Source organism: Trichophyton verrucosum (genome assembly GCF_000151505.1).
Source record: "Trichophyton verrucosum HKI 0517 chromosome Unknown TV-F-a-03g01.M13f1, whole genome shotgun sequence".
In the NCBI taxonomy this organism is placed as follows: Eukaryota; Fungi; Ascomycota; class Eurotiomycetes; order Onygenales; family Arthrodermataceae; genus Trichophyton; species Trichophyton verrucosum.
Genome location: NW_003315299.1, coordinates 22,683 through 46,094, shown reverse-complemented (window position 1 = coordinate 46,094; position 23,412 = coordinate 22,683). Strand labels below are relative to the sequence as shown.

The 23,412-nt window shown below is 48.0% G+C and overlaps 8 protein-coding genes across 8 annotated transcripts; 6 read left to right on the top strand and 2 right to left on the bottom strand.

The window, feature by feature from the left end:
* Positions 1-1,332: 1,332 nt before the first annotated feature.
* On the top strand, positions 1,333-3,332 carry TRV_05927 (uncharacterized protein; the record flags this gene model as incomplete). The annotated part of the gene is made up of 2 exons (XM_003019985.1): positions 1,333-2,711; positions 2,840-3,332. Coding segments are annotated over 2 exons (1,872 nt in total), but the record flags the coding sequence as incomplete, so codon positions are not given.
* A 2,105-nt stretch (positions 3,333-5,437) lies between these two features.
* On the top strand, positions 5,438-6,322 carry TRV_05926 (enoyl-CoA hydratase/isomerase family protein; the record flags this gene model as incomplete). Its single annotated transcript, XM_003019984.1, has 1 exon — positions 5,438-6,322. The coding sequence occupies one exon, from the start codon at positions 5,438-5,440 to the stop codon at positions 6,320-6,322; it is 885 nt and encodes a 294-aa protein (XP_003020030.1).
* Positions 6,323-7,005: 683 nt separating this feature from the next.
* Positions 7,006-8,121, top strand: TRV_05925 (ribokinase; the record flags this gene model as incomplete). The annotated part of the gene is made up of 1 exon (XM_003019983.1): positions 7,006-8,121. One exon carries the CDS (start codon positions 7,006-7,008, stop codon positions 8,119-8,121), a length of 1,116 nt encoding a protein of 371 aa, XP_003020029.1.
* Positions 8,122-8,453: 332 nt separating this feature from the next.
* Positions 8,454-9,509, bottom strand: TRV_05924 (uncharacterized protein; the record flags this gene model as incomplete). Its single annotated transcript, XM_003019982.1, has 1 exon — positions 8,454-9,509. One exon carries the CDS (start codon positions 9,507-9,509, stop codon positions 8,454-8,456), a length of 1,056 nt encoding a protein of 351 aa, XP_003020028.1.
* A 972-nt stretch (positions 9,510-10,481) lies between these two features.
* On the top strand, positions 10,482-10,820 carry TRV_05923 (uncharacterized protein; the record flags this gene model as incomplete). Its single annotated transcript, XM_003019981.1, has 1 exon — positions 10,482-10,820. The coding sequence occupies one exon, from the start codon at positions 10,482-10,484 to the stop codon at positions 10,818-10,820; it is 339 nt and encodes a 112-aa protein (XP_003020027.1).
* Positions 10,821-14,523: 3,703 nt separating this feature from the next.
* Positions 14,524-15,770, top strand: TRV_05922 (uncharacterized protein; the record flags this gene model as incomplete). The annotated part of the gene is made up of 2 exons (XM_003019980.1): positions 14,524-14,605; positions 14,680-15,770. The coding sequence occupies 2 exons, from the start codon at positions 14,524-14,526 to the stop codon at positions 15,768-15,770; spliced, it is 1,173 nt and encodes a 390-aa protein (XP_003020026.1).
* Positions 15,771-16,486: 716 nt separating this feature from the next.
* Positions 16,487-18,527, bottom strand: TRV_05921 (RNA polymerase III transcription factor subunit, putative; the record flags this gene model as incomplete). Its single annotated transcript, XM_003019979.1, has 5 exons — positions 16,487-17,654; positions 17,713-17,804; positions 17,882-17,959; positions 18,042-18,326; positions 18,381-18,527. 5 exons carry the CDS (start codon positions 18,525-18,527, stop codon positions 16,487-16,489), a joined length of 1,770 nt encoding a protein of 589 aa, XP_003020025.1.
* A 1,817-nt stretch (positions 18,528-20,344) lies between these two features.
* TRV_05920 (uncharacterized protein) lies at positions 20,345-22,587 on the top strand (the record flags this gene model as incomplete). The annotated part of the gene is made up of 6 exons (XM_003019978.1): positions 20,345-20,920; positions 20,980-21,333; positions 21,394-21,564; positions 21,617-21,744; positions 21,803-22,142; positions 22,396-22,587. The coding sequence occupies 6 exons, from the start codon at positions 20,345-20,347 to the stop codon at positions 22,585-22,587; spliced, it is 1,761 nt and encodes a 586-aa protein (XP_003020024.1).
* Between the last annotated feature and the right edge of the window lie 825 nt (positions 22,588-23,412).

Genomic DNA, 23,412 nt, shown 5'->3' with positions numbered 1-23,412 from the left:
ATATTTATTTAATAAAATTAATCATATTTTAAATTATATTTATTAATAAATCAATAATTTTCATATATTTATAAATATTATAAAAAATTTAGTTTTTTAATTAATAAATAATATAAATATTTACTATTTTAAATTTTTTAAATAAATTTAATTTATTAGTAATAATATAATTAAACTATTAATAAAGTATATAAAGTATTAAATATATAATATTTTTATTATATATATTATTTAATAATTAATATTTTTCTTATTTATTAATATTAATATTTCATTTAATAGTTAAAGTTTAAAAATATTTAGTATTTTTAATTAATTAAATTAATAAATTTAATTAAATTAATTATTATTAAATTTATTAGAAGTTTAGATTTTTAATATATATAATATATTTAGTAAAAAAGAGAGAATTAATATATTTGAATTTAGTTAATTTAGTAATATTAATTAAATATTAAATAAAATTTTATAATTTTTTAAAAATTTAAGAAATTATTATATAATCTAAATTTCTAAATATAATAAAATAATAAATAAATATTTTAATATTTAGTTAAATACTAAAAAAATAAATAAATAAATATAGAGATAAATAATAATAATAGGCTATTAGATAATAGGTTATTCTATAGCTATTTATCCATAGAATAGTACTTATTAATTAGCTAATAGGTGCCTAAGCAAAATAATAAAGGAGGTGGCGGCGGCGGCGCATCCTATATCCGATACACTGGCCAAACGCCGGCTCCAACAAAAAACCACTTTACGCGGTTGAAGAAGCGCGACGCGTCCCAGCGAAGTCTTTTTTTGCGCTTTCACACATCCCGCCGAGCAGCAATTCTATCAGCTTGAACGGATCCTCCACATCACCACACTCACAGTAGCAAACGCACTTTGGCAGATCTTAATTAAATTGACGTCTTCGATAACATTGCCGCGATAATGGATCGAAGAACACCTTATGCCCTAAGCGTGCTGCAACCGCAAGCAGACGGACCAGATGACACCAGAAGCCATATTCAAGCTCAGCTACGAGAATTTATTCTTGCCTTCCAGATAGATAATACTTTCGTCTACCGGTAAGGATTTTTAGTTCGCTAGTCTTAAGGAAACTTATACTAATATCCATTTTCTCGGAAAAGAGATCAAATAAGACAAAATGTCCTCGTTAACCGGTATCTTTGCGATGTCGATGTCGCACACTTAATCGCATATAACGAAGAGCTGGCCCACAGGCTCACAACGAATCCGCAAGACACCATTCCCTTAGTATGTTCACTTTGGCGTTGTTCTATCACTGCTGAATTACGCTTACAAAGCTCGTTTCTCTAGTTTGAAGCTGCCCTAAAACAATGCACACAAAAGATTGTCTATCCCTCCCAGGGGGGTATCGAACTACCAGAGCACCAACTCCTTCTCCATTCGAGCGTATCTCTGATTTCGATCCGAGATCTCAATGCTTCAAACGTGTCAAGCCTGGTTCGCATACCTGGAATAGTTATTGGTGCATCAACGATCTCATCCAAAGCCACTGTTGTCCACATTCAATGCCGGCATTGCCAGGAGCCCGATAACATTATAGTGGAAGGTGGATTCTCAGGTCTGACCTTGCCTCGTACATGCAAACGGATGAGGCAACCGAACGAAGACAAATGTCCGATTGACCCCTACTTCATCGTACACGAGAAGTGCCAGTTTGTGGACCAACAAATTATCAAACTCCAAGAAGCCCCAGACCAGGTTCCGGTGGGAGAGCTACCACGGCATATCTTAATTTCGGCAGATAGATACCTTGCCAATCGAGTGGTTCCTGGTACACGGTGTACGGTCATGGGTGTTTTCTCGATTTACCAAGCAAAAGGAGGCAAGAAATCCAACGATTCAGCACCTGCTATACGAAATCCGTATCTTCGAGCAGTCGGTATCACGAGTGACGTTGATCAGACTGCCAAGGGGGCCGGAGTATTTACTGAGGAGGAAGAGCAAGAGTTTCTGGAGATGAGCAGACGGCCTGATTTATATGAAGTATTTACCGATTGTATTGCACCGTCAATTTACGGGAATCGAGATATCAAAAAGGCGATCGCATGTCTGCTCATGGGTGGTTCAAAAAAGATACTCCCCGATGGTATGAAGCTACGTGGTGATATAAATGTTCTCCTCCTTGGTGACCCAGGTACGGCCAAATCACAGCTGTTGAAGTTCGTCGAGAGAGTGTCGCCAATTGCCATTTACACATCCGGCAAAGGATCCTCAGCCGCTGGTCTTACTGCATCGGTACAGCGTGATGCGACCACTCGTGAGTTTTATCTAGAAGGTGGTGCGATGGTGCTCGCTGATGGAGGCGTTGTTTGCATTGATGAGTTCGATAAGATGAGGGATGAAGATAGAGTTGCGATACACGAAGCGATGGAGCAGCAGACAATATCCATTGCCAAAGCAGGAATCACGACCATCTTGAACGCGAGGACATCAGTCCTGGCTGCAGCGAACCCCGTGTTCGGCCGATATGACGACATGAAGACAGCTGGGGAGAACATTGACTTCCAGACTACCATCCTCTCTCGATTTGATATGATTTTCATTGTGCGTGACGCACACGAGAGAGGGCGAGACCAGACCATGGCCAAACATATTATTAGCATCCACCAGGGAGGGCGAGGGATTGAGGAGCAAGCCGAGGCAGAGATACCTATTGAAAAGATGAAGAGGTATATCAGTTACTGTAAATCGTAAGTGTAACTCCTTCCCCCTTCTCATCCCACCATCTGATGCATGCTGGGGTTTCACAGCGCTCTTAATGATCGACTCAGTAACTAACCATGATCACAAACGACAGCCGTTGTGCTCCAAGGCTCTCTCCAGAAGCCTCGGAGAAACTCTCGTCACACTTCGTCTCCATCCGTAAAAGGGTGCATCAAGCTGAGCTTGACGCTAATGCAAGGTCGTCTATACCAATCACAGTCCGTCAGCTTGAGGCTGTGATACGTATCACCGAATCCCTAGCCAAATTGTCGCTTTCTCCAGTAGCGACGGAGGAGCACGTCGACGAAGCCGTACGATTGTTCCTGGCCTCGACCATGGACGCCGCTGTACATGGAGACGGCCAGGCAAGCAAGGAACTATCGGCAGAGGTAAGCAAGATCGAAGACGAACTCAAGAGACGATTGCCTATTGGATGGACTACAAGCCTGGCTACCCTGCGGCGCGAATTTGTGGATGGCCGTAATTATAACGAACAGGCATTAAATCGAGCCTTATTGGTTCTGCAGAGAAGAGACAGTATACAGTTCAGAGCAGGGGGTGGTCAGATCTATAGAAGCGGGCCTTAGAGAGAGCGACCGACACTGCAACCACCCCCCTGTCCTACATGCAACGCTTTTGACGACTCTTTTTGCACGAAACTACCGTTTTTAATACATATGAAGGCCCCTCGCCCGATTGCTGCAGTACTCTTATACCCTGATACTTTGTGCATCCGCCGTACGCAGCCGCCCTCGCCACTTTCTCTGGGGTACGGACTTTGCTATGTATGCCGCTTGCCTCTCGGATGGCGTCTGCACCCAGTCCTTGGTTTGTCGCTACAGCCTGCAGGACGGGGTCATCACCGGCAAGCACTGGCGCCTCTTCAATAGGCTATGTAGGAAATCTCTGCTTTACGTGATTACGATAGGCGTTCAGATAATTTGAATGTGGACAAGATGGCGTTTATATCTATCACAATAAATAATACATCTCCATTATTGATTGCCCAGGCGGTTCTATCGTGGATCCCGCAATGATGCCAGTTTCTCCCAACACAACAGAAAATCTCTCAGAGCGACGACGAGTTCAGACATCCGCGAGTAAGTTAACTGTGTAGTTAGTTGCAGGGTATGAATAACAGGGAATGCTAAGTCCGACGTATTCACCCAGGCTTGGCTCTGCTACTCCGTAACAACTCCGTCCTGCGCATCGGGTTTCAAATGCTCCTAAGCCTTCAAGGCCCAAGGCGCAAACCGGGAACCAAGTGCTTTGTTTGCCTGACCCAAACGAACAGAGCCGTTAGCCAGTTAGGAGCTAGAAAATAAAAGACAGGGAAAGAAAAAGAAAAGGCAGCGAGTCGCTGAGCTCCAACTCCGGACCGCGAATCATCGAGCTGGAGGACAGCGAAGTCGCTGCGTGAGCAGTTGGGTCTGTGGTAAAAAAGTGAGAAAAGAACGAAAAAAAGAACCAACGATCAAAGTGCATCAGTCAGATTTTCCCCCGCTCACTGGTTTTCCGTCATTTTGTTGGCTGCTGGCTGCTGGCTGCATGCTGGCGGGTTGCTCTCTGGTCATGCAGGCATCGGCTACGTGGTTCGCTTTGCATGAGGGAAGTATCCCTGGTGACATCCCAATTTCGCGGGACGATCTGAACCCGAAAACCCGCAGCGGCAGATAACACGATGGATGTACCGCGTATATGTATAATTGTACGCCGTATATACCCCCAGGCATATAAGACGAAACCGGACGGAAATGCGAATCTGGGGCAGCCTGGAATAATATCAAAATATAAAAATATCAGCCTGGACAACTATAGCGGGTGGGCCAAAGTGCTCCGCCTGTACGGAGTAGTTATTGAATCGTGTCGTTATTCCCGGAAAGCAGCAAACTATTCACGCCGAAAAGCATGGCGGAACAAGGATCCCTTTGTTGGAAACTGGATAACTATTAATAACTTGGCCCTGTTATCAACTGATGAGAACACGGAGTAGTTTGCTTCACTCCGGTCTCTTCTTGTCTCTGGATGCCTCTCCCCGTCGGTCGAAGGATGGGGACCGTCGTAGCTCTCGACCGTCCGTGTCTCTGGGGAGGTGGGCAGCGAAGCTGGGTCGACCCCATCCAAGATGTACCATTATGCACCTAAAAAATGGGGTACGTCGAATGGAAGAGGGCCGCTGCGCGAGGAGAATTTGGCCTTATGACCAAAGGTTGGAAGGATTTACGATGTAGCCCAGCAAGCTAAAGCTCAACCTCGACATCAACCTCGGCCTCAGAAAGGAAAAATAAACCATGAAGGCCAGAGCAAGAGGCAGTTAGAAGAAAAAGAAAGGCGTACTGCAACTCTTAGGTTGTGAAGTTTAACCTAGTCGGGCCATGCAAGGGTTCAAACTGGCGCAAATGTCCCATTGTCCATAAATCACTCGGTTGGCGTCTCTCCAGGTCCATGGTCGAGGAGGGGGGAGGAGTAGTGAAAGGAAGAGGAGCAGAAGTTGGTCCAGGCAGTCTAGCTTGCCTCGGGTGGCACATTCCGGTGCCTTCTTTTTTTTTTTGTATATATAGAGGATCTCTTCTGTTTAAAGGCGCTAGAGCGCCCTCTCTGGCCAAATATTTCCCTCTCGACCAGACCCCCATCACCTGTCGCACCCTCCATCATAATAGTAATATATAAATAATAATCAGATATGCCCGAGATGCCTCTCCCAGACCCGGAGCCAGACTCGATAGTGGTTGAGAAGACGGCAGATGGCGTCACTACCATCGGAATCAATAGACCCAGTAGGAAGAACGCCATCAATCCGCCAACCGCCACCAAATTACGAGCAGCCTTTCTAGACTTTGAAAAGGACTCGAGCCAGAAAATATGCGTTTTCCACGGTATTGGCGGCACATTTTGCTCCGGCTTTGATCTCAGCGAGCTCAGAAAATGGGACAAACCGATGGAGAGCAAGGAGAACACGGCCTCCAAACCCGACAACAGTGCCAGTCACAATAATGGTGGCAATGGCAGCAGCAACAGCATCACGCGCACACACTTTAAGCCTGTGAAGGGCAGAAACGAAGCACCGCTAGGGCCGGGACGGATGCAGATCGAGAAGCCCGTCATTTGCGCTATCTCCGGCCATGCTGTTGCTGGAGGCATGGAACTAAGTTTGCTAGCTGACATCCGGGTGGTCGAAGAGGACGCTATCTTTGGAATATTCAGTCGACGCTTTGGCGTACCCTTGCTGGACGGTGGTACGGTCCGACTTCAAGAAATCATTGGTCTCGGCAGAGCACTGGATATCCTTCTCACAGGTCGGCCGGTAGGCGCGACTGAGGCTCTGCAAATAGGACTGGCCGCCAAAGTGGTGCCGAAGGGAAACGCCTTTCATGAAGCCATGAAGATGGCTCGTGCCCTGGCAGCAGTGCCCCAGGAGTGTTTGAATGCGGACCGGAAGGCATGTTATCATGCAGCGTATAACTCTCCTTCGTTTGAGGACGCCATGTCGTATGAGTTCGAGGAGGCCGTCAAGGTCAGCGACCTGGCTATCAACAAGGCCATGAATTTTAATAAACGAGAGAAAGCGAGGCTGTGAGGAATGACGTTTATCATTCTTTTTTTTTCTTTCACTCCTGATGACTGATGATGATTTCTGATTGCCGGTGGTTTTGATATTCAGCGGGCGTGACATGCGACCCTTGTGGAGCGACCACTGACGGCCGGGCGGCAGACTTGTACAAAGCACCTTTTTTTCAATTCATGTTGTATCATGTTGTAGTTAGTATTGCTTCTCTGGCAGCTTATATTTAATGGAATAGGTAGTACCTGGCATCTCGACTCGATATCAGCCCCCTCCCGGCCGTTGTTCTCAGGTCGAGTTAAACATCTCTAACTTTTCCCGGCGGTCGGTAACTATAGAGCATGGATCTAGATGCTATAGTTAGCTATGAGGCTCCCGCAGGCCACCTGACGTAGGCCAAGCGCGCGTCTCCGGCGGCAGACAGCAGTGAAACAAGTACAAGAGACCCCAGGAGCAGCCTGTCTACCTGTGTGTACATCCAGTACATCACCCTATACATCTCAACGCCGACGTTTGTCGTTGTTTCGGCAACCTGATACAGACAGGAGAGTTTGACGGCGCGGATCGCAAAGTTATCCTCTGCTAGCCCGCCGAAACTTATATGAAACCCCACCTCGATACGCCGAGTTGAAGATATTTCACTGACAGACAGAAAGAGACCAGTCAATTGAATGCAGCTATCATAGCGTACATAAACCATGGCTCCGTCGATTCGAGTTATCGGTTCGCTGAACGTGGACATGGTCTCCGTGACCCCCCGGTTCCCCGTCCCGGGAGAGACGCTGACGGCAACATCCTTCACGACCAGCCCAGGAGGCAAAGGAGCCAACCAAGCCGTTGCCTGCGGTCGTCTTTCTCGATCCCGAACTTCTTCCTCCTCTTCTCCCTCGGGTGTGTTGGCCAACGTCGAGATGGTCGGCGCAGTCGGCCGGTTAGACGCACACTTCGGCACATTGTTACAACCTACACTCGCCAACTCCGGAGTTAGCACAGACCGAGTACGGAGGATAGACGATGAACACACAGGTGTAGCTGTGATTATTGTTGACACATCTGCTGCTGGCGAGAATAGGATACTGTTTTCACCTAATGCAAACTACACTGGAATGAAACCTACGGATGAAGTGATTTCGCAGTCACTGTCAACTCCTCTACCAGACCTCATTGTCCTGCAGGCAGAAATCCCCATTGATACGGTTATTGGTATTCTGAGAGGAGTAGCTGCTAAGAAGAAACTTCAAGAAAGTGATGTTGAAGTTGTATTCAACCCTGCTCCCGCACCTGAAGGCGGGCTACCGGACGATGTATATGCAGCCGTTGACCATTTGATCATGAACGAGACGGAGTGTGGGTTGATGGCACCCGAGGAGTTACGAGATAGTGGCCTCTCTCAAGAAGAACAGAGGAACAAAATTGCCGTTCACTTCCATGCCCTTGGGGTGCGATATGTGATTGTCACACTCGGAGCCAAGGGGGTATGGTATAGTGCCGCCGAGCCTGGTAAGGTCGCTCAGCAGGATGCGGGCACGTGGATTAGGTCTGTCAACGAGGTTCCTGCCTCAAGGGTGGACAAGGTTGTTGATACTACGGCTGCGGGTGATACGTTCGTTGGCGGATACTGTGTTCAGATTGCACAGTGGAGGGAACAGAGGAGGGCGGCGGGAAAGGCTTGCTCGGCTCTTACAACAGATGAATGGAAGGATAGGTATGGGATTGTGACAGAGGAAGCTGTTAGATGTGGTACAAGGGCCTCTGCTCAATGCGTCCAGCGATCTGGGGCAATGGATAGTATCCCATTCAGGGATGAGATCTAGATTTACATAATCGAAGTACTGTGGAATAAAGTTCTCTTGGGATAAGGAGTCGTCTCTGCAGAACATTGAAGCAATTAGATTATGGATATCTCAAAAACTAATAGAAAAGTGCCGTGACCATAGATGATGTTAAAGTTACTAAGAATATAGAGCAGTAAATAACGTTAAGGCAACATAGTTATTATTTTGACTATCAGACTCGGTATATTGACTATGTCCTTGACCCAGTCTGGTCGTGATATAAGAGCCACCAAGCTTCGGGCAGGGGTGACAACTGGGGAAATGTCGGCTTAAATACATCATGAGCATGGATTCAATGTCTAACGACCTGTTTATGCAGCGGAAGTGGTGACCTTCTGTTGGCAAGCTCCAGAAGAACAGCCGCAGCCACCATTGCAGGCATTGGCACAGCCAAGGGAGTGTGCACTCGCGAATCCGGAAGCCTGGATGGTTGGGTCGCTCTGGTGGCTGGACTGGTAACACTTCTTGGTTCGAGAGTGGTAGTCGACACTGTGGCACTGGAGAATGGAAGAGCAGGCATCCATGCACTCCTTCAGACTGTTCACAATCTCTCCGCCAATAGGGGTGGTACCATGTCTCTTGCCGTAAGACATCTTGTAGACCTCGCCATGGTCAGTGGTATAGATCATACCGTCGGCTTCGGGACATTCAACAGAGCAAAGGGTCCTCTTCTCAACGGCGGTTGGATAAGTTGGTGGGTCAATAGTATAGGCAAAGTGATGGTTCTGGCATGGGGCACTTTGAGAGTTGGGATCGTATGGGCCTTGCATGATGTCACAGGCGCCGTTCGCGTGCTCGTAGTTGATGGCCTCACAACCGTCGGTGGAGCTGCACCGATCAACACAGTCCTGGTAACTTGACGCGGTGATTCTGTTCTTGTTGGTGGTGAACCAGTTGTGAGTAACACACTGGAGCTTGAACCAGCTGCCATCTGGGGCCATATAGACCTTTCCGCTATCGGAGTTGCAGTTCGGAGTGGTTGTAATTTGGACGTTTTGTTGGATGGGCTGGTTGTTCGAAGACCCTCCTCCACTCGAAGGGTTCCCGGTTCCGGGATTGGGGGTGCCGCCTGCACCTCCACTGCCGCCGCCGAGGGTATCCCATGGATCGGTGGCTGGGAGAGGGGCGGTTCCTCCGCTTCCTCCACTGCCACCGCTACCACCGCTTCCTCCATTTAGAGTAGACCAGGGGTCATTGGCAATTGGGACTTGAGGGGCAGGAGCAGGAGCAGGCTGAGACCCTTGGGATCCTTGGGATCCTTGGCCAAGGGTATCCCAAGGGCTACCCTGGGCAAAAACCCCGTGAGAGCTCAGGAGAGTTGAAAAGATGCAAACGCCATTGACGACCGCCGCATTGAATCGAACCATGGTGACTAGATAAAGGGGTCCTGGAGTGTAAAAAATGGTTATAATCAACAAGTGCAGGTGTGTGCTTCTTCGGTCTGACCTAGGATATCCATTGTGCTTTATATAGTCGTCATGAACATATTTTCAAGCAAGTATACTCCATAAGCTTGGATAATGAATATGGAGAAGGGTTGAGATCCAAATTTCAGATTTACGCCATGTACGTAACAGTACGTGATTGCTCTCGATTATTCCGGACATCTAATGCCTAGTTTGACTTACGATGTTCTCCGAACAGATCATAACAGCCAATGATGCCACTGTTTAGTCACTGCGACTGTAAATCAGGACAATGACATTGCTGGGGAGATAAGGTCCTGGGTGGCTAAAAATGTAGATCCGGCTGGTCGAGCCATTCAGAGAATTCTGTGTCTCAAAATTGGGCTTGGGGTATCAAGCAGGTAATGCGAGGTTACTCAAGTCTTGTAAAGCCGTTATTGGTTGCTCTAAATTGCGTTCATAATAATATGGACACCTTTGCTGAAACTTGATATCTTCTTCACCTGTATGAGTGAGATCGAAGTCCGAGCCTGATGAAAACCAAGGAGAGCAACACAAATTTGAGGGTTTTGGCATTTAGGCCTAGCCTAGTATCCCCAAAGGGCAAATGCAGATCTCTTCGTTGATCGTGAAGTCAAGATGAAGATTCTCAAAAATCAGAATCTGATTTCCTCGCCTTCGGGTAACGGTGAGGGGTGAGTTCTTGAAAATCGATAAGCTCAAGGCGAGGTATATAAAGGCCTGTCCCCGTGGATATGGTTCCATCTTTCATCATCATTCACCTCATCAAAAAGGACGTAATCGACCAACTCCCACTATTAGTAGCTATTGCTTCTCAATTGTGAAGGTGTGTCTTTATCCTGCCAACCTACCTCCCAATTGGGGCTTGTTAGGCTGACCATCCATCCCATAGTATTCTCTCATCAAGACAAAATGCAGCTCACCGCACTTATCTCTGTTGCTCTTGTCCTTATGGGCACTGCCAACGCTCAAATGTGGATTCCTTTGAACATCCCGATCCCGAAACCGGCACCTGCTCCTGCTCCAGCTCCAGCACAGAACTGCCCGCCGTGCCCAGCAGCGCCAGCCTGCCCACCGCCACCAGCCTGTCCACCAGCGCCAGCATGCCCCCTCTCGCCATCCAGTATCCAAAAGGGCCAGCAAGCCTGCAGCAACGTGTTCCCTGGCTCCGAGCCAGTGTTCAAAGCTGATGGAAGCCCCAAGGGATGCGCACCACCTGGTGGCTTCTGCACGAATCAGCTCAAATGTTAAGTCTCAGATGGCCCATATCATGTGGAATACTCGAATGATATCACCACGCTTTCAAGGGAGCCTAATCTCATGGTATATGCGGAGGACGCCATCTTCACAATGCTGCCAGTTTCATGTCGGTAGTTAGGCTAGTCAATATTTGAGTCCAAGCAAATTTCAGATCCTTCTGCCATCCCACCCAGCTGGAACTATAATGTTCGAAAATTGTAGAACGTCCATAATACTGCAAATTTGTTGTCCATCGGAGGCGAAAATCAGGTTCTCCATGCCGAGTCATATCACGTGAAAACCTTAAATCGAATTAGATTAGACTATCGAGATATACTATGGGGGCCTATGCCTTTTTAGTTCTAGCACGGAAGTTCGTTTCGACGTCGAAAACTCACCCAAAACAAAAACATCGTTGTTGACAATGGATATCTTCTAATGGATGACTGTAAATGTGTAACTTAGACGGAGTATAACCACGGTGGTCATCATATATGACATATCCTCCTCGGACTGAGGAGAAGAATCTTGACAGTGATGTTAATCGCACGTGTACTCTGCACCCGGCCTCGTTTCTGATATCCCACATTGGCACTGCAATAAACCAGGCACCTATAAATCGGTCCTTGGCAAGCATCGATAGGAGGACATATGTTTTGTCTTGCTCTTGAATTTAACGCATACCTACTGGCCTGCACTGATTTAAATCTCGCCTGGTGCTATAACATAAGATTGTTATTTGCTCCGTTACTGCTTTCGATGGTGGTGGTGGTTCTTCATTATAGTCCTATGCAGTCAATGACTATGAGGACTCAAACACTATCTCTTAGCTAATTACATGTATGTGTCTTCCTTAATACAGGGTTCCTAGTTAGGTATTCTATTTAACTAAGCTTAAACTACCCTATAGGCCTTAGGGAGGCAGTTAACCCCTTACTATTCGCAAGGTTCTCCTAATAACTGGCCTATAGCCTTAGGGAAAACCCTTAAAACCTAAGGTAACTAGGGTATCTAGATATTATTTAATAATAATAAGTAAAAGCCTTAAGGTAGTACCCTACTCCTCCTAGGGAGGGGGACTCCCTATAGTAATATAATCTTAGGGAGCGTAGGAATCAAACCTACAACCCTGGTGTCTCAGATGGCCGGGCCCCAACCAGCAAATCCTACTTACTAGGGCTTCCAGGCAGCCGTATTACCACTCGACCACCTGCCCCCCTTACTGCTTTCGAGATAAACATGATAGTATTCCACCAAGCCACTCAAGCGACTAGCATTTGCTTTCTGTGGCTTGAGTTCATATTCGCTCAGTTTTTAAGCTTCCCAGAAAGATGGGATCAACTTCCGGGAGCAGATCCATGATTGCCGTGCAGCAGATAACCGAAGGCTGGAATTTGGGACTTGCTCAGCCAAAAATCTTGACACGGAAATCAAGTTCCGATCCATACGTCGATCTGCCTTCAAGAGGCTAGAACGTCGACGAGATTTTGGTTCAATTGTGGGCATGAGATATGGTATATATATAACTTGAGCTCAAAACTCCATGGCTAGGACAAGGGAATAAGAAGGCTTACTCCCAGTGTAGTTATATTCACAATGTTTCCGGCCAAGATTCTCGCAGTTCCGCTGCTACTGCTAATCGGGGTTTCAAAGGCTTCTAGTTAGTAATCTCCCGATCTCGAACTCGCAATAAATATATCTAACCAGATGTGAAGACGGCGTCTTAGATATACCGTTTTTTCGTCCGGATGAGTCCACGAGCTGCCCTGCCCATTCTTATAATGCCTACATCATAAATCGAGAGCCACTTGTTACTTACATATCTTCCTTTGTTTCCAATGAGGAGATCGACCACCTTTTGAAGGCAAGGTAGGCTCACACGAAGAATATCCTTAAAAAAAAAAAAAAAGATCGACATGATACTGACTTGCCAATGTCGATGGTATAGTGAAGACAATTATGCGCCCTCTGGTGTTTACAACGGGGTAGGTACGGGTATAAACGTACAAGAGAGACTTTCTGAGGTCGCATATCCTGAAGGCGTGAGCGCTGTCGAGTGCGTCGGAAGGCGTGCTCTCGCTTTCCAAGGCTGGTCACCGTACATCAGTATTGAAAAGCTCCAGGTGCAGCGCTATAAGACGAATGGATTTTTCAAATACCACTACGACTCTTTCGGTGAAGGGTTGAATGGGGACAGGGTATCGACCTTCAATATATTCCTCCATTCAAACTGTACTGGTGGCGGCACCCATTTCCCCAACCTACGGATGCCGGAGGACCCAAGGTGGTGTGAATTCATCGAGTGTGGCCCGGACGAGTCTGGGGAAGCGAGGACGGGCATCACATTCAAGCCAATTAGCGGGAATGCGGTGTTCTGGGAAAACATCCGGCCTAACGGGGAGAGGTATCAGGAAACCCTACACGCCGGTCTGCAGATCGAGTCTGGCACTAAGATTGGATTGAACATCTGGAGCTGGCATGACATTGGCCTCTCCGAGGCTCGGTTGTGAATCTGCTGTACGGAGAAGTACGCCCAGGTATTCCAGATCGGGCTGTATCAGGGGCATCAACGGTGGCTCGAACAGGATGTGCCTGCTGGCCCTCTGTCTATGGAGTTGTCTCTGTGATACTAATATCAGTTAGTGTATGCTAGAACTTGCATCTGTCCGTCAAGTCAATGAGTTGGTTATGTACCTGCATGCTCCGTAGCCGAGTATTGAATATGTACGACGGCGACAGCAGCAGGATCAAGATCTGCCTGTCCCCTGTCCTCCCTGGCCGCCTCGCGAACAGGTAATTAATTAATTAGTTAACTAGTTCACGTCGCGACTGGCTGGCTCTAGGGTGTCTCTACGCGTCGTGCCCCTGAGTATTGTAACCACCAAACCGCAGCCAGAGCATGCAAACCGACGGAGATAGAGACTCGCTGTACGGAGTATCTAGCACTATTATCTTTTCTTATCATCATCATCATCATCATCACCGTCTTCTTCTTCATCATCTTCATTATTGTCTTCTTCTTCATCGCCGTCTTCGTCGCCGTCGCATCGCCAGCTCACGTCGCGTCGCGTCGCGAAAAACCACTATAACCCAGTTGGGCCTTCGTGGCTGCGACCTGCATAAACGCCACAAAATCTTCCGACTTGCTCGCTGGCCGTCGTATCACCGTCAAGGCATCTCCATCTGCCAGCCGTCAGCATCTCGCATTCTCCTGCTTTGCCGCCCGCATCGTCACGGACTACACGTAGCGGCACGTCTCGACTGGCTGAGATCGACCCCTGGACCCTCCTGTATGACGATAGACGTGCTGGGGCCTGGTTCTCCTCCCTTCGTCCGCCCTCGCTGCGCCATCTGAATCTGCTGCTGAACCGCCCTGGGTCGCGACGAGGGGTCTTAGTCCCGTCCTTCTATTGAAACGTACCATCGCCAGGGTCCCGCGTCGCTGAAATATAGGTCGCGGTCGGCCGGCTTGCCTATTAGTGATCGGGCATCCTCTATATTGCTTGCGGCGCCTCTCTCCCTCGCCAGACATCTTCATCTCCCCAAGCTCTGTGGTGAAGACGACTTGACAACCCTCATCCCTTGCTTCAATATATATACTCCGTACGTCTCACATATATATACACATACACCAGACGGACATATATACGCATATATACGCGCTCAGGAGGATATCTCAGCAGCTCTCGAAGATATGGCCGCAGTATCCTACCCAATGTCTCCTGCGAGGCAGCCCTTTGCGGTCCTGGGTGAGGCCAGACTGCGTACGGCCAACAGCATCAAGAACCAGCAGAATGGTATGAGAAACTCCTTAACTTCCTCAAAGACAGTATCAAGATAAGCGGGACTTACCATTAGCCAGGCGCGACAGCAAACTCGTTGAAGCGTCGACTGGACGTGTTGGACACCTCAGATGCTGAGAATATCGACCCTCTTCTCATGGGCTCCCCATCCAAGCGCAACAAGGGCGGCATCCAGGTGCACCAAGATACCACTGATAGCATCCACATCTTCACCAAGCCAGCCTTGCCTGTCAAGACGCCAGCAAAGGCGCGAAGCAGCAGCTCGGAATTCATCACGCCTGCGCGCCCAATCCGTGGCCAGTCTTCTCTCTCTGCTCCCCTCAGAGCACCAGCTGGCCGTTCTCCAAAGTCAAAGGCAAAGAGCGTCAAGGCCTTTGGCCGTCGTAGCCTTGGCTTCTGCCGCGTTGACCCTCCCACTACCAACAAGCGTAGCATGACTCGCGTGCCTTTCTCCATTGCTGATGCTCTCAATGGCACTTTCACCGTCTCCCGCCCAGTTGCCGAGTCGACCTCATCAACCACGCCAAAGGCTAGACGTCCAAAGGCATGGGACTTTGAAATCCACGCCGACACCGAACAAGACGAGATGGCAAACTTGATGCAACACTCGACCTGTGTTCTTGACATCAGTGACGACGAGGAGAAGCAGGCACGCGAAACCAGAGGCAAGGAGAACATTCCTCCTTCGCAACCTCTTAGTGATGGAAGCAATGGACCTGCTACCGCCCAACATACGTCGACCACTGCTGCTAGGAATGTAGAGATGGGAGATGAACCTCGTTCGCCTTTGGGTGAACTTGATGTAAAGGCCTTCATCCCTGAAGGTGAAGACATTAACAGTGTTGTCATTATCCCAGAGGACGAGGACGACACATCTGCCGAACAGAACTCTACCGCTGTTACTGTTGAGAAGCCATCGGATGCTGCCCAAGACAAGCAGTCTAAGGCATCTGTTCAACCGGAATCCCTCTCCAAGACAAAGATCGCGAGTCTACTCGGCCGCACGGCTCCAAAGGTTCAACCCGAGGAGCAACCCAAGGAGGACACCCCAGCCACCGAAATAAAAACTTGCGAGGGTTCCACTACAATCGAGGAGGCCTCCACTACCACCAAGGGATCCGATGAGCCTGTTGAGCCATCTGCCCCCTCGTCATCCTAATAACCTCGATACCTCAGAATGATGGACATTTGTGATGACTAGTTTTCTTCTCTTATTTCATCTCTGTTTCCTTTCCGGGTGTTCTGGGTCGGTGTTTTTCTTTTCTTTTCTTTCAAAATGGGTATATTCTCCTTCGGTGTTGTGGGTATCTCTATTTCCTAAGGAGTTCCTGGTTTGTTTTTCTTCTTTCCTACCACGTCACTCATTTGATTGTTTGATTACAGTATCCCTATTCCAAGCTTAGCTCCTGCTATCCCACCCCTAATCAATTGCTCACCTCAGTTCTGCGCCTGTTTGCTTGATTTGCCATCGACTACTTTAGTTTTGCTTGCCTGCCTGCTCGCCTGCCTGCTTACCTGCTGCCCATTGCTTGCTTGAGTTACCGCAATGACCGTGATGTTGAATGTCCATGTCTGTTTACGCAGCGTTTGCACCAAAGTTAACCCACAGCAACACGATGGCCATGATTTACGAGGACAAGAGCTGAAAGTGTGAACGACGGAATGTGTGTGAAATGTTACTTTATGAAAGCTGCCTTTGAAAGTTTGTTGCGCTGCTTTATTTTTTTCCCTTTGACTTTGCAACGGTTTGTTGCCACTGCGTAATATGTTTGAGTTTCCCGTGTAATTACTACCCGTGCTTTAATGTTTGTATCGTTCAATATAAAAATTAGTTATGGCTCCTACTTAAAACGTGCTTGGTAGAGACAGATATTACTATCCCTTCTGGGGCTCGATATCGATGTCTTCCCCTTCATCGTAATCTCCCATTACTTCGTCTTCATCGTCTTCATCGTCATCCTGATCTTGCTCCTGCTCCTCGCCCTCCCCATCATCTTCATCCTCGTCCGGTTGATCGTCCCATCTAACTCTCTTTTCACTCCTCCCTAAAGGCCCAACGGCTCCCCTAAATCTCTCCCTCATCTTGTCCATTTTCCACGGCACATTTCGAGCCACTGCTCGAATCTCTGTGAGTAAATGTGACGGTACGGGTCCCAGTCCATCCTTAACCAGAGTTAGCTTATTCAGATCCTCCTCTGAATCTACATGACTCGGCAGACTCAGTAGAGGCAATAACTCCTGCTCCGAAGGCCAGTCTGTTCGGCCTTCCATCATCATAGTCATCTTCATACGCATTATCGTGCGAACTATTGAGAGTGTAACGTTACCATACCATCCACAGGAGTAGATATCACACTTTTCCCGAGGAGGATGTGCGTCAGGAGACGAAGGATCTAGTAGCCGGGCGAGTATCGGATCTTCAATATCTACTATCATCCATGTCTTTCCATCTTTAGAGAGTGGCGGTTCGCCAGTCCAGATATGCGATCTAGCGAGTGTAGGGTCAGTGTTGTTTTCAAATGATAGGCGAGGGAGAGTGTGTCGTCTTCCCGACAGAGGGGTGGTGGTGGTTGTAAATTGTGCGTTTGGGTCATTTTCCTGCTCCCGTCCCTCCGCCTCAGCTGAGACTGGGAAAAGGCGGAACATAAGCGTCTGATAGATTCTGTAATCAGGTGAGATTCGGGGATCAAAGCCAAATTTGAATATGCCATCTCGCCAGGGTCCCGAGCGGAAGAGGTAGCCGACATATGGAATGGCGATACGGAGGGCATATTTTCTTTCGGGTGTGGGCAGTTTGTTACGAAGAGCGCGACGAGTCCAAGCTGGTCTTTCATTAAAGAGTGCGCGCAGGGCAGCCACAGTGTCGTGGACCGTAGGATCCTGATCTGACAGTGGTGGGCAGTTTGGTTGTGGCTCCGTTGGTACCGCTGATATGTCGTAAGACACAAGGTGAGTGGGTATCTTTACTATTCGTTGGGTGTTGGCAGTTGTTACTTGGCCAGATGGGTCAATCGAACGCTTCACTGTTGGGTTTTGTCGGTAGCTATGGACTTGTTAGAACATGTTTGGGGTCTGACTATGACGTAATGGAGTCTCCTTACAGATATTGGAAGGCAACATCGTTGTTACTTAGGGCTGGGGGTGGGATGATGTCGACGTTGGATGTAGCCCCCTTTGAGAGGTCAAATTCAAACTTTTTCAGTTTTTCGTCTCCAAGGCAGGGTCAGCAAACACCTACGATTTATCGAACTGAACACAACCATAACTTACATTCGAATGGTAATATCGTCTCTCGAAATTTCTGTATAAAAGGGCTTCTTGTCGTGGAGTATGCAAAATCAGGTAGTCCTACATCCAGTCATTAGGCTGAAGCTGCAGCCATAAAAATTCGTAGACATTACACACCTCTAAAAACATGTGTTCGATTAACCTGGCCAACAACATCTACTTGATACCGCCTGGCATCTTCTCGTAGACGCTGAAGAAGACCTCGAGCATCTAGCTGGCTAAGAGGCGTCACCTCCCCATCCTCATGACTATCAACGAACGGGTCCTGAGAACCTCGCTTCCGCCTTCTCCCGGTCCTCTTGGGCACGGTAACCTTGAGAAGAATATTGTTTGTCTGCTTGCTTGTAGATCTTATTGGCCTGCTCATGACATCTTCCGGGTTCAGCATGAGAGTCAAGGGTGAGTCTTGATTTGACGCATCAAGCATCTAACAGGCAAATTAGCATGCGCATGGGCAGCAGTAAATGTTTGATCGACCTACTTCTGATATTGCTGCATGGCCTTGGAGGGTATCAATGGCCTTATCAATGTTTCTTACAACACATGGGTGTTCTACGCTGACAACGTCCTGTGGCGGCACTGCATACCACGGAGCAGTACGCTCGCCACCAGCATGTTCATGAGACATTGGGTATCAATTGCAGGCCCGCTTGGTGTTGTTTTTTCCAGCTGTATAAAGCAGAGATAAGATCCTTTATTGATCGTATAGCTCCTTGTTGGTTGCTTGTTAGTTAGCGCTGCAGGGAGCTCCTGGCACTGGGTATAGAGTCCTTTCAGACGGCCAAACGTGTAGCTGCTCTCGTTTGATGCAGTTTGCCCATGGTCAGTGTCTCATCATCCACCATTCACCTGTCTCAACCGACCTGCCCGCTGTATATATATCCGGCGTCTCCCCTCCGTCTGTCTGCCTTGCCCATCTTCAACCTTTCATCGCCTTTGCTTGTCTGTCCGTCTTTCACTTCGTGCTGCAACGCTCACGTGACACCTTCAAACTTCCCCCCCCCCGGCGCCGTTTCGAGATGCGAAGAGCGTCGACTCTCTGGCCTGCCAACGAGAAAGGACGAGACTGAATGGCTGCTTCAAGGCTCAAACTACGCTGACCTCGCGCCCGTCGTGCCTCTGTCGCCTGCTGCTTAAGCACTGCCTTCACTCCCTCCGGCAGCGAGATTCACTCCTCCTTGCCCAATCGCTGGTTAGCTACTTTCGCTGGGCCCCGAACAACGCCCCCCGCCCTTCTGGAGTTTGGACAACGCTCGCGCTGCCAAAAACACACCAAGGAAGCAACAGAAAAGGGGCAAAAGGCTTCAATAGACGCGTGTGAATACGGCTGTCAGGTCTGCTACTGCTGGCTCCGAAAGGCTCGAGGTAGGTCGTGCAACGCTGCTCTTCTTCCTGCTCTCCCCTTGCGTCTCACTCTCCTTGGTGGACGGGATGTTGTTTTGGCCCTGCGCTCCCCCGTCCAGCCCGTGCCCTGCAACCTCAATCTGTCTACCTCGCCCAATGCTTTCGGGTCCGACGCTGCATTTTCTCGCTGGAACAAAATAAATTTACTATTCCTATATGCTTGGAATCAGTCAGGTCGCTAACCAGCCATATAAAAAACAATAGTTGACCACCCGCCGTTCACCTCTACCTATCCACCGTCCTCGGCTACCCATCGATTTCCCCCCATACCTTTCCTAAACAGGGGGTAAGATCCGTGGTGGTTGGGCACGGGGCCAACGTTATATTCTGTTGATGCGGCGGGATTATACTTGTTTGTGAGCAAATATGAAGGGCTTCAGGCAGAGAGTTGTAAGTTGCGTGTCAATGGCACATCACCCTCTGACGAGACAACACACACCCACCTGCTCTGCTCAGGGGGCTTTGGAATTTTCGTACAATGCGAAGGATAGAAGCTGATGATGTTAGCACGAGCAGCTGTCCCGCGCGAAGGACTCGAATAAGTCGTCGAAAAAGAAAGACTCCTCTTCTTCTGGTACGTTGTCTCCTGGGGCCTCCGCGAATCTTGGTCAACCAGGGCAAACGTTATCACCGGCAGGCTCGAACCACGGTACTCCTACGTCTTCCACAACCGCTGTCAATGAGACAAAATCGAAACCCACCAGCTCTCCCGACAATGGAGCCGCCGCCGGAATCACCTTGCACCACAACGCTCCCGTTCTCCCTAGTGGCGCACCTAGCCAACAGCATTACATCCCACAGCAACAACACATAGGAGGGCAGATGTCGAGCAATGGACCTGGTACGCCAACTCGCCAGGGAGTTCCCATGGCCCCAAGCGTGGTTATTAGCCCTAGTGCACCGGTATGTTGACTCTTCGCCGATGAACCGATCCTTTCAAATTCCCCATAGGCGTCTTCGGAGTCCAGTTTCCTCCACTTGTTCCTGTAGCTAACTATTACTGTCTCATAGCACATTCCTCCTCCTGGGGCGGCGGAAACAATGCCGGGTGACCTACAGCCACCGAAGATAGGTCAAAAGCCGCACCTTATTGACAGATTACAAACCCCCAAAGATATCACCGGAGGACCTAGACCTCCACGGAGACAGCACTCGTCACGCTTTGATATCTCAGACCAACGTCAGAGGGAACTGGAGAAACTTCCTGGATTCCATGAAGTACCCCCAAACCGACGACAAGACTTGTTCATGCAGAAAATCGACCAGTGCAACATCATATTTGATTTCAACGATGCAACGGGAGATATGAAATCCAAAGAAATCAAACGACTTGCTCTTCATGAACTACTTGACTACGTTGCCAATAATCGGTCGGTCATCACAGAACCTATGTACCCCAAGGTGGTGGAAATGTTCAGCAAAAACCTGTTCCGACCGATTCCCCCTCCCGTCAACCCACAAGGAGACGCATTCGACCCGGAAGAAGACGAGCCTGTGCTAGAGGTAGCGTGGCCTCACATTCAGGTTGTATATGAATTCTTCCTCAGATTCATTGAGAGTCAAGATTTCAGCACCAACATCGCAAAAGCATATATCGACCACCAATTTGTTCTACAGGTAAGCTTTCCTTCCCTCAACATGGCATACAATCGTTACAAAACTAATTCCTTTCCTAGCTACTTGAACTATTTGATTCTGAAGATCCCCGAGAGCGGGACTTTTTGAAGACGACATTGCATCGCATATACGGAAAATTCTTAAATCTACGCTCATATATCCGACGCTCGATCAATAATGTTTTCTTCCAATTTATCTACGAAACTGAACGATTTAACGGCATTGCTGAGTTGCTGGAGATTCTTGGCTCAATTATCAATGGCTTTGCGTTGCCACTCAAGGAGGAGCACAAGCTATTCTTGACGCGCGTTTTATTGCCAATGCATAAAGTTAAGAGTCTGAGCATGTACCATCCACAACTGGCATACTGTATTGTGCAGTTCCTAGAGAAGGATGCAGCCTTGACAGAAGAGGTATACTGCATTCTTTCCTCCCCTCTACTGAGTATCCAAAACTAATATGTTGGTTTCCAGGTTGTTCTTGGCCTCCTTCGCTACTGGCCTAAAGTGAACAGTACGAAAGAGGTCATGTACCTGAATGAGGTCGAAGATATCTTCGAGGTTATGGAACCGGCTGAGTTCGTGAAGGTTCAAGAGCCTCTGTTCCACCAGCTTGCCAAATCAGTCGCCAGTCCTCATTTTCAAGTATGTTACATTGCTGCTGTTAAATATTAAGCTTATGCTAATATGGTATTAGGTTGCGGAACGAGCACTCTACTTTTGGAATAATGAGTACTTCTGTAACTTGGTCGGTGATAATGTAGAAGTCATTCTCCCGATCATGTTTGCACCTCTTTACGAGAATTCTCAAGGACACTGGAACAGGTATGTCGGGCGCGATATCATTCTGATATTATACTCATGCTAACGCTGTCGTCTGCAGAACAATCCACAGCATGGTGTACACTGCTATGAAAATGTTTATGGAAATCAACCCTCAGCTATTTGATGACTGCTCTCACGACTATCGAGAATACCAAAACTCTGCTGAGGCACGAGAAAAGAGCCGCCAGGAGAAATGGGATCGACTGGCTGAAATGGCAAAGGCCAAGCGAGAAAAAGCTGAACTCCCACCAGTGGAAGGCTCCAAGTCTCCTGATGCAGCCGGCTCAAATGACGGCCTAGATCCATTAACCCAAGACAACCAGCAGCGATTAAACGCGCTTAAACTGCAAGACGACACTGCTGCCAGCAAGGAACGGCGGAGAGAGGGTCAAAACTCGGTTAGTGCCTCACGCGTTGATTAAGCATGGAACGGAACCCACGTACCTTGCCTTGCTTCGCTCTCCTGCATTGTTCTCTTCGCTTCTTTTTCTTGTGCACTGGTTGTATTGTAAAATTTTCCCCATTGCCCTTTTCACTTTTTTATCCTTCTTTTAGAGATACTTTTTACCTTTCTTTTTTTGATATCTGCTCTTTTTTTTTTCTTTTCTGAGCCGGCGTGATCCTAACGTTAGACATACGTTTTGAATTCAGAGGCGTCGTCGTGGATCTATCGATGATTCTCGTGGTAGTGGTAGTGGAATGGCTGGTCGGCGGATTGTGGTGGGAGAAGCTCGAAGACGAGGAGAACGGCGAAGTTCGCTCGGCAGCAACAGCAGTCCTGGGCCTTCTCATGCTTCCGTTACTCGTAGCAATTCAACTAGCAAGAGCATGCGGTCTGTCTGAAGCAAAAGGGGGTTGTACTTTTTTCTTTTTTTCCTTCTCGCCACCCAACAAAAGGCGGCATGGAAAAGCTCTTCTTCTACACACAGGTTCGGTACCAAGTTATCCAGCGAATTTAGACTAATGATGATGCCCCCCCCGTTTATCTCATTCTTCCTTTGAAACAGCCGTTTGAAATCGATTGGCTTTCTTCCCGGTAATACTTGGTTTTCATGTCTGTGGCTATGGATTTATTCAGGATCCGTTTCCTGTTCAATATCAATTCTCCTGTATTTTGATCTTTTATATTTCTGCTTCCTGTAATTATTGCTTACTTATCTATCCACTTTCTGGATAGGATTCTAGCTTGGCTGGGCTGCTCCGGAGGAACGCCTGGGACAAATGGGTGAAAAATTTACTGTGCGGAAGGAGTTTTGGAGTGGGACACCTGGCCTTTACAATGTTAGCTGGAAATGAAATATAAACCTGTCTTGCAACTGCCTTGTTCCAGTGTTTCTCTTGGTATTTATCTCTATCTCCATTTTGAATCATTTTCAATTCTTTCATTGCCATCTCGGCCTCTTCGCTTTTGCATCATCAATCAATTTGATATCTGAAGGTTTGGGGAAAATTACTTCACATAGCAAGTTTGCACTTCAAGCAAACACATTATATCATCATTATATAATCATTAAGCTAAACCATATTAGGCTAAAGTGAAGATGCCACTAGTCCTCTTTGGGCACTAGCGCAGGTGAGAAGTTGCGGGCGCGATCCCCCAGGTCCAGATGGTCTTTAGAGAAATTCATTTAATTCACTTATCAACATTCTTCACCTCAGTATCCAGGC